Below are 16,401 nucleotides of genomic sequence, written 5' to 3'. Positions count from 1 at the left end.
AATGCAAAGTATTCAGTAATATTCCACTGGTTTTACTCATCATGCAGCCTCTAAGCACTTAACAGCTTAGAAGGAAGGGGTCAGTATTTGTTCAAGTCACGGTATTCCGTCAATAAATGGCTTGTGTTTAGTTGGATGCGTGTGTGTGCTTCTGTACGTGTGTGTGTGTGTGTGTGTGTGTGTGTGTGTGTGTGTGTGTGTGTGTTTTGATTAGCTTACTGGACCATTTGACCAAAGAGATAAGACTCGGGGTGGGGGGGGGGGGGACATGGACAAAGAGCAGAGTACAGAGAAAAGATGAACAAGGATGGCAAAGTAAAGGCATGAATCATCTTACTCTATATTGTATGGACACTGCCGTCAGTGTTGTTTCTGTACGCCAGCCAATTGGATTTGAAATGAAACTACTGAGGTTAAACTGCTGACTTCCACTTTTAATATGAGAGTGTTTAAATCCACATCATATGCACAGTATAGCTAAGCTAGCAGCATGGCTATAGGGATGGCAATGTCAGTCTGTTGGTAGGTCGGTCCACCACGTAGGTGTGAAATATCTCAACAGTTACAGGATGGATTGCAATGAAATAATGTACAGACATTCATGATCCCCAGACATTGCATGTCAGTAACTTTGGTGATGCTCTGACATTTCTAAGGCCACCATGAGGACGACATTTGTGGTCGTGAGGCCCTAAGGTTATGTTACTGACTTGGACAATTGAGAGCTAACCACTTCTTATGTTATAAAGTGATCATTGTTCTACTACACTGTCCTAAAATTGTGCGACTGTGTTTATGAGTGCTACAATGTTTACACAGTATGGATGTTGGTACCCGTAAATTAAACCTGAAACTCTTCACTTTAACCTAACACTCATTATGTCATTTCAAATCCAATATGCTGGAGTACAAATCCCAAACTGTTTTAATATTCTAAGACACTCTAATTCTGAATCCTAGTGCAGCTTCCTACTATTACTGGTAAAGGAGAGCACTGAGAATGCAGATTGAGAAACAATTCATATCTGAAGACATTTTCCATATTTGAGCGAGAGACTTATTGAGTCAAAATTGAAAAAAAAATGGTGAAGAAAGGCAAGAGAAGTGATTTTCAGACAGTGCAGTGGCGCTTGGTTTGAACTTTACAGGCATGTCCTGAGTCAGCTGTTGAAGGGAGTTCATCAATGTTGTAAAGCTGACCCTGGGCATTTACTCTGATAGCGCTACACACTTATGCATAGCTGTCTGTAGGGGACATGCACGCAGGACACAAACAATGCCTGTATTCGCACACTCTATAGTATACAGTTGTTTCAAATACAACGGTGAGGGTTTTATGATTTTCTCAGCCTCATAGATGAAATGTGTAATCTGTCAGCTGTGGTTAAAACATTTAAATCACCTTAATTAAAGATATGATGATATGATGTTTCCAAAAGGCAGATCAAATAATCGGATACACCTCTGCAGTCATTTATCTGCACACATTCCACCTTCCAAACACATGTAGGCTGATGTAATCATCTGAAACATGTGCACACATATATGTAGCAAACGTACACACACACACACACACACACACACACACACACACAGACACGTACACACACACACAGACACAGACACACACACACACACACACACACACACACACACACACACACACACACACACACACACACACACACACACACACACACACACACACACACACACACACAGACACACACAGACACACACAGACACACACTACATCCCTGGCAGGTGATAAATCGGGTGGTGAAAGGCATGGAGATTCACCAGATAAGACTGTTAATGAGTAACCCAGCTGTTTCAGGTTGTTTGCTGCTCAGTGGCTGGAAAATTGGAACAATAACATGCAAACAGGGAGGTAATGGCTGTGGTGCCAGGCACGCAGACCACAGGGAGATGCAGGTTTCCAACAAGGATTGGACAATAACATCAACAATAATGGCTGGTTTACCAGAGTTTGGTCCAAAAGCTTTTAAAAGCAGACTTTTTTTCTACAGTCCTTGAAATGTATGATCTTCAGATAGCTAAGGCTGTTATACTTACCCATTGTTCTATTCTACATTTATGTCTCTTGATTTTTGCATTACTTGCTTTTATTGTTGATTTCATTTTCTCTTACTGTGTTAATGTTATGCACCAAAACACCAAAGCAAATTCCTTGTATGTAAAACCTACTTGGCAATAAACCGGATTCTGATTCCGAGTCATTTCAGCATATGATCATGTGAAGTCTGAGATTAAGTGAAAAACAGTTTTCATGGCCCTGAGCTGTCTGGGTCTCCCTCTGGTCAGATGCACCAGAAGCCAATTAAAAGAGAGATGAAAGAGGATAGATTACTGCTAGTTAAAACCAAAAACGACACACCAACACATTCTTTCAGAAAAGACCTGGGAGAAGAATTATACTGATATCCCTCCTGATAAACTGAGAGTACAGAACCTGGAAGTGGGCCAGAGTCATCTCACTAATGCACTGAGCTGAGCTCTTCTGCTCTCTGCTTACTGAACACTCTCAAATAGTACACTTATTTTTCAACATGTCAGTACATTTGTGTTCCCTCTTACCTTAGCATACAGTATGTATGTTAATTATATGTCATAATCCACAGTATTATGAGTGCGTTCAATTACTCAAGCTATGATATGATATTTAATGTTCAAAATTGTGTTTTTGTTCATGTTTTTTAGTATATTCTTTGTTCATGTTTTTTAGTATATTCTTTCTACAGGTCACCACTGCTTTTTATCTTGTTTTGCTTTCTCTTAAGGGACTGTATGAAAGGTATTGTGGGAGGGAGAAGAGCTGATTCTAATATTTCATTTACAAAAAAATCAATTAAAAGCAATAATGTAAATATAAAAGCCTTCCCCTAATTTACAAGATAAAGCTTTAAATGTTTTTGTTAAGTGTGAATGAAGAGATGATGAAGTGTGTGTGTTTGAATCCTGATCCAGAGATAGAACTGTTATATCTATTTATTTATTTTGTCTTGTTCTTTTTCTTTTCTCTGACCACCCTAATAAGTTTTGTACAGTCCCCAATGTGAAACTTTTTTTTTTCTTCTTAGTGATGGTTTTAATGTCCCATACCATTTACCTTTTCAATTAAAATTTTGTTCTGTTAAACAGAAACCATCTGAATTAGGACAAAGACTGAGGCAAAAAATATGAGAGGTAACTAATGAAGTGTTTGATTTGGGAAATCAGATCATAATGCAATGCAAACAGCTGTTAATCACTTGCATGTTTAATCAGGGAGGTGTTGCTTATCCATTATGGAAGTTTGACAACAAAAACGTCCCCGTGAACAAGTATCAATAGATTAAAAATAACGTGACCATTACACGAACTGCCGTGAGACCATGTTGACGGGTCAGAGCTACTGTTTAACTGTGATGGTTGTATTGGGACGAGATAAGTTGTTGTCATGTCTTTAAGAATCTGGTTACAGTATTATCTCCTCTATAAGCATGTTTTGCTTCCTTTATTTCATCAAACTGAGTCTCTGCACACTGTTGTTTGATTACCGTTTCGTCTGGTTACAGTAAATTCAATTCTCCACCTGTATCAACCTAATCAGGTTCTCGATAAACAGGTTGCAGATTTGCACACAACAAATACTCTGTGAAATCGCTCCTCCCTGTAATTTGATTGTGTCGGAGTGAAGGAGAACAGAACACTAAGTCCTGAGTGTTGGCTTTAGCCGAAAAACAAGTGGCACAAGTTAAAACCAGCAAAAAGGATACTATCAGGAGGAGGAGAAAGAAGAGGAGTAGACATTGTGTCATAACCAAAAAACTGTTCCTATTTATCTCAGGGAACATAGTATTACAAACAACTCTGTATTAGGTGGCACAGACCCCAAAACTAATCCACCTAAATATATATATATATATATATAGAGAGAGAGAGAGAGAGAGAGAGAGAGAGAGAGAGATGAGTATAGAACAGGGAATAATATGTAATTTGGCCTTCCTCAACATGTTATTTAATACTTAAATAATGTAGCTTCAAGTACTGGTTGATTAGTTCACAATAAGATAGATAGAAGTCAGTGTATACACTGTAGACAAATGTTTGTTGTGTGACAAACTTATGTTCAACATGTTTTTAGACACATCAGCAGCACGTTGCTTTGCCTGTTAACACTAAATAAGGAGCAGGGCGATGACACTGGTGTGTTTTCCAAGAAATTGTCTTCCTGTCCTGAGGAAGCACATGCTCATTCAGAAGCACATGCTCATTACGATGTGCAGTGACTAAAATTAACAACGTGGATTTGGGTCTAGTTGCAAAGCCAAACACAACAGCACCACCACTGTGTGGCATCAAATTAACAGGTAAAAGACAAAATTGTTAATCACAATTATTTGTATTAATCCTCAACTATAATTTCATTATTGTGACAGCCAGTTGCACAAAAGAGGGAAGAGGGGGAAAGTTGGAGAAAGACAGAGAGAGAGAGAGAGAGAGAGAGAGAGAGAGAGAGAGAGAGAGAGAGAGAGAGAGATGGAGACGTGAGAGAGGGAGTGTGCAGAGAGAGAAAAAGGTCAAAGGATTTACATTTCTTGAAGAAGTTTGAAGGAATTCTTGAATTTAAAGTAAGAGTTGCAGAAAATACCGAGGGGTAAAGAGAGGAGAAATAAGCACTATACTAAAAAACAGGGTTGAAGGGCTGGAAGAGGAAAAGGAGGAGGAGGAGGAGAAAAGTGGTGAAGGGGGCATGTGAGCATGGGAGTAGAGATGGTAACTTGAGCCTTGTGTTTACCATGTGTCCAGAAACATATGAGTTCTGGGACAATGTGTTCGAGAACACATGCTGAGACCACGGCCCCAAAATAGGGGTAGCTGATTTTAGGGTAAAGAGAAAATCTATAACGTATGAACAGGAAATAATAATATAATAATAATTTTATTATTCAGTGTCCATGAGATGTGGAGAAGATGTGGCGGGTGATTTGTAATAGCTGCTATTGTTGTGTTTTACATGTATAAAATATAATAACCCTATTTCTTCAAACCTCTAAAATTGACTGTTGATTTGTGTCTATCCTACAATCTACTTTATTCCCTTATAATGCCCATATTTAATGCTGTCTTTTTTTAAATGTTATCCTTGCACTGATATATAATTTTTATACTACATTATTATCTTATATTGTCCATATTTAATGCTGGTCTCAGACTTTATCCTTGCACTAATCGACTTATTTGCACTACCACCATGACACACACTCTCATAGAGCACCTTACTATAGAGCACCTTACCTGCCCTGTCACTGCAAAGCGTCTCATGCTTATACATCCCTTAGTACATTCATGGGGATTTTTTATTTAGTATCTTTTCTTTTATTGTCCATATTATTCATGGATTTTTTCTTGTTGTTATTTTATCATCCTGTTTATGATTATGTATGTTGTGTGTGATGTCTTTAAGCTACTGGGACCTTGAATTTCCCCTTGGGGATCAATAAAGTATCTATCTATCTATCTATCTATCTATCTATCTATCTATCTATCTAATGATACATTTTCAAATCATGCAAACAGTTATCTTATTTTGAAATTAAGCTTTTTTTCATCATTGAAAATTAAATTTTTTTTTTAACAATGTTTTAGACTAGAATCTTGTCAGGCTTTAAAGTAATGCGTTTGTGTCTGAACTATCAGCTGGCAGCTATGGGTGTGGTATAGGTGTGTGTTATTAATTGGATGGTTCATCCAATCACCTGCTAGGTTTTTTGCCTGCCCTTTCCCAAACAGTTTCCAATGACGGCTTCTCAGATGGTTCTGTGTTATCAAACCATCTGGTGCGTCAGGTTAGTAGCATGGGCCAAGGAAGAACCCATCAAGTCTTGGAACGGATCCGAATCACGGAGCAGATACACAAATCATTTCACTTTCTTTAAAACTGTAAGATAGGGAGTGGCCTTGGCGGAGGTCTGAGCTCTCCAAGTGCTCTTATACTTTCTAGTCTATCAATGAACAGACTCTCTAAACTTGCGTTTAGCTGCACCAATCAATATTTTTATATGAACAACAAATGCATTGACAATGTGTAACGTCGTTTTATCTGCTACTATTCATTATGCCATTATTATTGTTTATTTGTTTGCTTGCTGGGAAATACACTTCTCATGTACTCATACGTATCCTGACAAACTTCTTTTGGTCAGTCAGTTGCTATGAATAAAACCTTTTGTAAAAGAATAGTTGTTAAAACATAATCACACGTTTTGATTTCAGCTCTCCTCGTGTGTCTCAAAACTCAAGCCGGTCTGAACTTGTCTACCTCTCGTCACATCGCTCACAGAGTTACGTCTCCAAACTGCTAACAGCTGACACACTTCATGTTTCTCATCCGGCTCTTTGTTTACCCAGATCCTTAATATAACTGTTTACTTTCTGAATCATCGTTCCTATCATTGCAAGGTCAGACTGGGACAAAGGACATAAGATTGCTACTTTATCCAAATCTAATGTAAACAATTCCTCCAACAGATTATGCTTAGAAATAATGTACACATTCAGTTTAGTTAGTATGTAAACAGCAGATATAGACATAAAGAAACACTGATTTCATGCTAATTTCTTTGCATAGATTTCCCTAAATTCTGTGTATCTTATTCCTCATTCCCTATCTAAAACTACCAGCAGACATCCCTGAAGAATAACAAGGGATTTGGCACGTACAATAATTCTGATCAGCTGAGCCAGTGGCTGAGTGTGTTTGTGTTCTTTAAGAACCTCCGAGAACAACTATCGACCACAACTTTCTCTTTAAGGTTGAGGAGGAATGAGAATGACTCGTACAGATAAAAACAAGATCTGGGTGTTATTCACAAGGTAGTGCAGAGTATCCTCTTTTTCACGAATGTGTTTGTGCAATTCCCTTATTTATTCCCCTCTACCCCCCTCGGTCAAGCCCCTCCCTGACTGTCAGCACTTCTTGGACGGGGCTGTTTTTATGGAAGTCTGGCTGAATCCAGTTCACACTGCTTCTAATAATGACTTCCTCGTCTTACTCTCTCCCACTCCTCCCTGCCTTCCTCCTCCATCTATCACAGGATCTCTTTCCCCTCTTATTGTTTATTCCTCTTCTTTGTCTTCTGTCTCCTTTCTTTCTCCTTTTCCTGCTTCATCTCATAGATAAATAAGAAGTAAGAAAGAAACAGAGAGAGAGAAAAGCTTGAACTGATTTGAACAGTGTAAAACCTTTTTTGTGTATCTGAAACCTATTTGTGTATTTAGAAATGTATTGTGAAATGCTTTTTGTGCAGATGTACGATCTGTCCAGATGTGTGTGTCCAGATATCAATGCAGAGCGGGCGGCTGCCCTGCTGCTCCAGACTCTCAGGGGGCCACAAATGCTGTCTGTGTGGCCATTATTTTGAGGAAATTGAATTAGTCACAAATGTGTTTGGTTGTTGCATACATGGTGCATATTTTTGTTGGGGTGGGGTGGGGGGACAGGGGGGGGGACAGGGTAAAACTGTAGTAAAACAGTTTGGATCATTATGGTGAATTTTTCAACAAATGGACTGACTAATCTGCTGACAGGGCTCGGGACTAAAGCCTTCATCAGAGTATATGTGACAGCAGTGAGCTCTCTTTTTAAAGGACACGTTATAGACTAGCTGAGGAAGATGGTGTGATACAGTTAAAAGGCACATTTCATAGTATAGGCTGAAGTTGAGAGGGACTGTTGGTATGATGACTGCCTGAATTTATTTGCTTTTGTGTGTGTTGATTGTGTGTGTGTGTGTGTACTGTATGATCTATTGCTCTTGTGAAGGTGTGGAATCTGACACCTTTCTTTTTTGTGGACCTTTCCCACGATGGCGCTTCCCTTCGGTCTCTAACATACTCAGCCCTCATGGTGTGTGTGTTTTTGTGTACATGTGTGCATTTATCTCGTCTTTGTATGAATACACAATCACCCAGCAGCTAAGGACGTAGCTGCCTAAAGTTACAAGGTGTGTTTTTGGATCTCACTTTCACTTGTTTTCATGCTAGCAGAGACTAGCAGAGACTATCATTTTCTCGCAAGCCAATCAGAGCAGACTGCGCTTTTTGGGAGGGGGGCTTAAAAAGACAGCTGCTGAAACTGAGCGTTTCAGACAGAGAGTGAATACAGGTATATTCAGACAGCATGAGGTTGTTGTGGTATGTTTTTTGAATATAATATTAAAGCATGTAAACTACCCTTAAATAAAAAATCTTTGAGATTATTACTTTAAGTGCCCTTAGGCAAGACACATAACTCATATTCTCTTCAGTGGCCTGCAGGAATGTGTGACGGTATGAATGTGAGTCAGAGCGCCATTGAAAATGAAGGTTAATGAACATGTTTGCATGCAAACATGCCTGAGTGCCTGTTGTGAATGCTAATATCTTCACATTTACATGTCTTAAAGAACGAAGGTCACTGATTGGATCTTTGTGGATGCAACACAATTTGTGGTGACAAAATATGACATGAGGCAGAAATTATTTATTGTATTGGTCACTATTTATAAAATCTGAAATTGAAAGACTTTGTGTATTGATTGATCGTAACCTTGGTGGCTACCAAAAACCAGACAGGTTCTGAGTAATCGTACAGCTAGATTGCTGCTATAGGCTAGATGTATGAGGTTATTCAGTAAAGAACAATAAATCTGTGAGTGTGTACGGTCGATTTTCTACCTCAAGGACGTCACTTTCTTGAAGGCTGGTTGGACTTATAAAATATTTATGCTGTGTGTGAGTGCAGCCCTGACTATAAATAGTTTCAGCTAAACATAAAGCCATTCGTTTTACCACTGTCATCTGACACAGCTTTATATCTAACCCACAAACACACACAGATATAAATTCATACACTTCACTGACAAACTGGATGCACGCTGCATTCTGATCCGGCAGATGTATTGATATTCTGGATGACTGTGTAGTAGCACACACACCCAACATGCTGCAGTATGTCTGTGTGCCTGGCTTGACCATTAACATCTGTCTGTGGAGATTTATTAATGACAAAAACTATGAAGCGAGCATGAGCGCAAAATAAACTCAAGCTGTTATCAATCTGCAGGAACAGATTGATAAATGTAACACCTGATGAAAAGCTGGTCTCACTCATTTCTTTAGCTGTTCTGGAAGGTTCAGAGCACTTGGGAATAAAATATGTTGACTAATATGCTGCAAATGCTTAACCTCTCGTTAAGGACATATTGTGTCTATTATCAATCAATCAGTGTTCACTTTCATTTCACTGTCATTTGTCCCCACAGGACAATTGAGCAATGTCACAGAAACATATCATAAAGAGGAAGCACATAAATGAAGTCTGAATCTGAATATTACTTGAATGTGGCCAAGGTCTCAGGTTGGGTGTCGGACACAAGGAACCTTAGATTGATTATCACATTCCGCATATTTTTGTTATTGAGTTTCCATACTTTATCTAATATAGATACCCAACTCAGTGATATTGCAAGGAAATTAGTGCACAACCACAGGCATGCAGAGCCCTAACTCTTGCAAAATAGTGCTTTGACAAGCTGCTGAGTTGATTTATAAAACTACCAACCAGAGCAAAACGTGATGTCTGGTGTTTAGCTGATGTGATGCTGTCATGAATAATGGTACTTTATTTGACCTAAGTGCACTTCTGTTAATACTTTTAGGGGCACTCAGTATTCCATACTTCAATAACGTTGGAGGACTTGAGACATATTTATAAGAATTGTCAAAACTGATGCATGATATTCAGATTCGTCCGTCCTCACACATTTATATTAGTGTGCCATCTAGCGGCCACAGTGTGTCATAGCATCATCCACACATTTGTGTTGTATTGACATGCAGCCGCCTGCAGTGGGCAATGTAACATAACTCTGTATCAACGTATGGGCTGACTGGGAAAAGAGGCTCTTGGAAGAGTTATTGGTAAGTGAGCTTTTAGTTTAGTTTTTATACTGTTAATAGACGTGGTTTAAATTACCAAAAGGCCAAGGTTTCTCATTTGTAGCTCATTTCAGTTACCAGTTAAGCAGACATGGTAAAGTTTACATTAACGTTAGCCTGGCTGGCGCTGCTAAGCTAATTAATGATAACTAGCTAATTGAAACTGTTAAGCTAGCTAGCTAAATGTGGTGAGCGGTCTTGTTAAAGAGTGAACGTTGTTCCTGGTCTGTGGTGTCTCCTTTTTGTTGTTTTAAATGCTCTTTAACATTTCTAAATGATGACATTAGTCTTGAGTACAATTGAAAGTATTACCCTTTCAGTCTAAGTTACCCTGCAAAGGCAATTCCAGCATTTTAATCAGTAACTAACGTTAATGTTAAGCTAGCAACTGACGAAATTGGCAGTTGTTTTTGGGGCTGTTTCCAAAGCAAGGACATTAATAACTACATGTAAAGCATACCTACTATGAACACAAATGAGTTTTTTCTCTCAGCTCACACAGGAAGAATATTTTGCCTGATTCTGAGCTGTGAAGGAATGTTTCAGAAAGGTTGTCCTGCTGAGATACGTGCTTCATCCTTTAGGATAGAAATGCCAAGAAATATGAGAAATGTGTTGTCAACTGTAGTATATCTGATGCTTAAGCCTGCTGTCACGGGATTACAGACAAGCAAGAGAACATGTGTGAAAGGGAATAAAGAGGTTCTCATTTGACATCCATTGCCATCGTACAATCGTTGACCTCTGAGTCTTTTTGCTTTTACAGAGGAAAAAGAAAGAAAGGCAAAGTGTGGAAGAAAGCAGAAGTAAGTGTCTTAACAGCTGAGGTTCAGTGTCTGTGACCTATCCTTGTGCGACATATTTTATTTCTGACTATGAGTGGATCAAGCTTTTTAGCCTGTGTGTGTGTGTGTGTGTGTGTGTGTGTTGTGTGTGTGTGTTGTGTGTGTGTGTGAACATTTGCACACATCATTCATCCTGTGTTCACATGCTTCCCAAAGATCCTTAAAAATGTCTTAATTTTTGTTTTTGAAAGTCAATGTCTAAAAAAAGGGCCTTAAATTGTCTGGAATTTAAAAAGGCAGACATTAAGTTTGATCTGCAGCAGACTGAATGTCTGCTTATTTGTTTGGTCTTTTTTTGTATTTTGTTCAATGAAAAATTTCCACTGCTTTATTTTGATTTGAAATGGTTTAGACTCTGCTAAATGGGTGGCTGCACATCATGTAATGCCTGGCTGCACATTTTATACCTGAAGAAGAAAACGTTTGTTTTATGACTGAAGCATTGAAGGAAAGATAAGAAAGCCTTTAGAGTCTTTTGTTTGACTTTTTTTGTCATGGAATTTATATTTTTTTAATCTGTAAAAATGTCATAAAACCAATTAAACCTTTACTCAAAATGTGCAGATTACATATAGGCACACTCCCTCGCAGATTTTGCTTGAATATTCAGTGGGACCAACACACAACCCCCCATCAACACACACTCACAAGCCTAGTCCTCTCCATCCACCACCCCCTATCTCCCTTGGGACCCCCACGAAAGTCTGGTGAGGGGTCTCAAGTGCCAAAAAGCAGGAAGTCACAGCTGTGCTCATCCCCCTTTCAGCATGTGTGAGAGCAAGAGTGGGTGTTTTTGTGTCTCTATCTGCATCTGTGTTAGTGTGTGTGTGTGTTTTAGTCTCTATATTTCTGTGTTTGTGTCTCAGTCAGTTTCTCTGGCCAGTACTTTCTCTTCCCACCTCTTTGGTGCAAAAGTTTCCAGTGCCGTTAAATGAGAGAGACAGAGAAAGCCTGGCTTATACAGGCTAATAAACACTCTGTGTGCCTGAGCTGTGGCTAATAGTATAAGACTGACTGCACTGGACTGCTCTGGTGGACAGACACACACACACACACACACACACACACACACACACACACACACACACACACACCCTCTGCCAACTTCCCATTTCTTTATTGTTCCTGTGACCTCTCTTTACTCTTTATGTCTTTTTTTTTTTACTTTGTCTTGCCTATTGCACTTTCTGTATTTGTTTGTTTATCTCATTTTAAACTCTATATGGCCAAAAGTATGTAGACACCCCTGCCCACATACCTTTATATAGTTTGGATCTCAGGCTGTTTTTCGTGGTTTGGGCTAGACCTCTTATGATCTGGTTAGAGCTGAAACAATTAATCAATCATCAGAAAATCAACTATTATGATAATCGAATAATCATTTGAGTAATTTTTCAAGCAAAAATGCCAAATACTTTGTTTTCAGCTACTCATTTGTGATGATTTGCTGTATTTCCCTCTCTTATATTATTGTCAAAGAATTTCTTTGGGTTTTGGATTTGGGTTTCTTGGACAAAACAAGACATTTAAAGACATCCCCTTGGGCTCTTTGACTTTCTGATATTTCATAGACCAAACGATTAATTGAGAAAACAACCATTAATTCCAATCAACGGAAATGTTTATGCTGCAGAATACAGTGATTTTGAAACTTGGTGGCAACTCTCCTATGTCAACATTACGTTGCCCCCATGCCAAAGTGAGGTCCATAAAGAAATTTTATTCTAAATTTAGTGTGGAAGAACATGACTGGCCTGCACAGTGCCCTAACCTCAGCCTCATCCAAAACCTTTGAGATACATTTGGCCACCGACTGCGAGCCCTACCTACCTCAGTGCCCGACCTCACTGATGCTCTTGTGGCTGAATGGAAGCAATCCCTTCAGCCAGGTTCCAAAATATTGTGGAAAGACTTACCTAAATGATGCAGACTGTTATAGCAGGAGAATAATGCTCATGGTTTTGGAATGAGATATTCTACAAGCCTATCATGTATAGACTAGTTGAAACGTTGATATGTCCATATACTTTTGGCCATGTAGTGTATCTCATTTTCTACTTTGGTCCCTGTCTTAATCTCCCTCATTTCTTCATTTTCTTTTCCTTGTCCTGTTTCTTTCTCTCTATATATTTTGTCTCTTTCTTCTTCATGAGCCTCTGCAGCTAATTTTAAAGCCAGATCTTTGCTGTAAATCTCAGGCCTTTGGTTTAATAGGCACAGTGTGCCTCTGTAACACCGGCTGCCTTTGTTTTGGTTACAGATAAAATCACTGAAGGAAAACACGACAGCAGAGAGAGAAGGAGAAAGAGGGAGAGGCTATACAAGACTGAAGAGATGTAGAGAAGCAGTGCAGTGAAAGAGTGTGTGTGAATCCCTGTGGTGCAGGAAGAAATAGACACATCTAAAGAGTGAGAAGGGCAGTTCTTTCCTCCTCTTTTTTTATTTCTTAAACAATATACACAAATAGAAAATGATAGCAGCTGAAAGAGTGATGATTTGACAAAGCACATATCCTGAGCTGACTTAACTATTTCCTAACTCTGAAGCACAGATCGAAATTTCAGACTTTTCTCCAAACTCTGCATCTGTCTGATGTTGCTTCTTAAATCTTGTCTGACTTTTTAATCTTATTTATCTTTTTGCCCTCTCTTCCCTTCATCCCACCTTTCATTCTCACTTTGTTTAATCTCATTGTGATGTTACCTGAAGTGTACGGTGGTTGTTGCTTTTTTTTTTTTTTTGGGAATGTTGACAAGGTGACAGGCAAGCTGCACTGACGTCGAACCTCACTCTTCTGTCAGGACGAGAGAGACAGATACAGAGAAGGGGGGAGTAGGGGGAGGGTGAGAAAAAGATAGGGAGAGAGGGGGAGGTGGGAGAAAAGGAGGAGGAGAAATGAAGGGGAAAAAAATGACTTCACGGCCACGACTAGACTGCCCCCTTTTTTCCCCTCAGCTTCTCTGTCTCTCAACTTTTTTCCTCCGTCCTCCTCCTTCGTGTGTTTTTTTTAAATGGTTTGGGGAGAAGAGGGGAACAAGCATTCAGAGCTTGGCTGACGGTGCAGGCAGGAGCGTCACGTAGGAAAACAGGAGCCTGAGGGGCAGCACACTGGGACTGAAGAGGATTGAAGAGGCTTGGGTTTTTTTGGGTCTGATGCACACACTAAAAGATTGACTTGCAGACCGAAGACGCTGGAAGTAGAGAGAGGACATATAGATATACAGACTCTTAACACGCTTCAAACAGTACATTTACACAAAAAAGCCAGATATACCAATTTATTTTTGTGGACAGGCAGACAGAAAGCTTAAACATTTTTCCAGACAGGACTGGAGTTTTCTTCCACTGGAGGGAGAAGAGCAGATGGACAGAGCCACATTTTGAATGAAAAGAGAAGACTCCTCATCTTCATTTAGCAATGCTTTTGAGGAAACCTGCAATGAATTGTTACGGTCTGCTATGTTCCTGGACGCTGACACAGGCATAGGAAGCATTTAAATTCACTAAATTCCTCTTGGATAGAGGATCCACGTTGTCTTTTTTTTTTTTTTTCTTTTCTACAAAGTCCTTTCTTCAGTGCAGGTGTTGTGCGGACTGTCACTATGTTTTCTCAAAGGTACTCTTTAAAACCATCATGGACTATTTGCCTTCTGGTCTTGTGCATCCTGGATGGATGGACCACAGCCTGGCCGGCAGCCCAACAATCCCAACCCCAGCTGCAGTCCCGCCGGTCCAGGCAGATGCCACCCCTAACCACCTCCTCGTCAGCCGGCAACTTGTCAGAGAGCGCAGAGAGCAAAGTGGAGCGCCTCGGCCAGGCGTTTAAGCGGAATGTCCGTGAGCTACGAGAAAAAAGCTCCTGCTTGGACCTGGTCTTCCTGGTGGATGAGTCGTCCAGCGTGGGGGCCAATAACTTCCTGAGCGAGCTGAGGTTCGTACGCAAGATGCTGTCCGACTTTCCTGTTGCTCCAGAGGACACGCGGGTGGCGTTGGTCACCTTCTCATCCAAGACCCATGTAGTGACGAGGGTGGACCACATCTCAGCGCCAAAGTCCCACCAGCACAAGTGTTCCTTGTTCAACCAGGAGATCCCAGCTATCAACTACAGAGGAGGGGGCACCTACACAAAAGGAGCCTTCCAGAGGGCAGCGGTGAGTCAGACCTAAAGATAAAATAAACATCGTCAGGGAGGCATGTGTGTCAGTCTGTGTCTAAATGTGCCTGCATGTTTGTGCATAAGTTGATTTATTTTCTTGAATTTTGCTCACTTTGCATCCTAATAATGAACCTGAGCTTGCTTTTCATAAGTGTGTGTGTGTGTGTGTGTGTGTGTGTGTGTGTGTGTGTGTGTGTGTGTGTGTGTGTGTGTGTGTGTGTGTGTGTGTGTGTGTGTGTGTGTGTGTGTGTGTCAATTAGTCAGCAGCTAGCTGTGTGTGCAGGGAGTGATTGTGGCTTAGTAAGGTTGTTAATGAGGTCCTGCGTGGCATTGCTGTTGCTGCTTCCTCTAAATTACACACCAGCAGATAGTGTACAAGCCACTCGCCTGCTAATTGTTAAGGAGTTTCCAGTGATAAAAATACCATTTAAGAGTAAGCACACGCATCCACAGACACACACGCAGATGCATGCACATTGCAACCCATGCATACACAAAAATGAACTACATGCATAACACTCAAAAACACTGAGCAATAGGTTTGGAAAAGTGGAACAAATAGCAAGACCCACATGTGTGGCTTAGATGAAGCTTTCTGGGTGAATATGAATTGCTTTAATGTTACTGATAACGTTTTCAATTTTTTTTTTTATTCCTGAACGTTTAGCCTCTTAAACAAACATTTCAGCTTGTAAGGCTGAATTTGTTGTAGAGTCAGGGATTTGGGGGTTATGCTGGATTACAAGTGGTCAAAATGTTTATGGTTTGTTGATTTGAGCTGCCTGACACCCAGCAGTGCTCGCACACTCTCAATCACGCACCAAGGACATATGGCAAAGTTCATCCGTCGAGTCCAAACAGCCCAGCTGTATAAGCTGTGTTGGTGGTATAGGAGCTGGTCCTGTATAAACACACACACCTTGGCTCATGCCTCAGATCCGCTGAACTGCAGGATCACACAGTTCAAGATTCAGGTGTTTTTGTGGTCTGCAAACTTGCTTAGAAATACTGCAGCCGGTTATTAAGCTACTTTATAGGGTATTTTGCATTCTGCCGATAGTTGTTGGAAGGACAAATGGCTAACATTATGGCTTGGTGACAAAATAGATGTTATGACTGGGTGCACTGAAGTCAGAAAAGCTCTTTGACACTAGTACAATCTTGTAATGAAACAGCTGATGAGTATCCAAATAGCTAAGCTTGGTTCTGTGCAGTAATGTGGTGTTGAATGAAAAGTTTGTTGCAGGGATCATCATAAGGCATATAACCATCAGTTTTAACTACGGCTGGGCGATATAGGGAAAATCGGACATCACGATATTCTTGACAAAATACCTCGATATCAATATTGCGGCGATATTCTAAGGTTGACAGTTGGTGCTTTAACAAAATACTTAGATTTTTGATAAATAATCA

The 16,401-nt window shown here is 40.1% G+C and overlaps 1 protein-coding gene and 1 long non-coding RNA gene across 6 annotated transcripts in view; both read left to right on the top strand.

Annotated features, from left to right (window-relative positions):
- The first annotated feature begins 9,906 nt into the window (after nt 1-9,906).
- Nucleotides 9,907-13,644, top strand: LOC114573953 (uncharacterized). The gene is made up of 3 exons (XR_003695001.1): nt 9,907-9,966; nt 10,751-10,790; nt 13,090-13,644. It is a non-coding gene; the product is annotated as an uncharacterized LOC114573953 (long non-coding RNA).
- A 77-nt stretch (nt 13,645-13,721) lies between these two features.
- The window catches only part of svep1 (sushi, von Willebrand factor type A, EGF and pentraxin domain containing 1), a 112,972-nt gene continuing 110,292 nt past the window's right edge, over nt 13,722-16,401 (top strand). For all 5 annotated transcript variants that reach the window (XR_003695000.1, XR_003694999.1, XM_028606202.1 and 2 more), the window contains exon 1: nt 13,722-14,980. Coding sequence is in view for 3 of the 5 variants with exons in the window: in XM_028606202.1 (XP_028462003.1) it covers nt 14,432-14,980 (549 nt within the window). In the remaining 2 variants the exon portion in view is untranslated. The remainder of the gene's footprint in view (nt 14,981-16,401) is intronic.

This window comes from Perca flavescens, chromosome 19 (genome assembly GCF_004354835.1).
Source record: "Perca flavescens isolate YP-PL-M2 chromosome 19, PFLA_1.0, whole genome shotgun sequence".
In the NCBI taxonomy this organism is placed as follows: domain Eukaryota; kingdom Metazoa; phylum Chordata; class Actinopteri; order Perciformes; family Percidae; genus Perca; species Perca flavescens.
The sequence above is the reverse complement of the archived record's forward strand: the minus strand, read 5'-3'. Positions and strand labels throughout refer to the sequence as shown.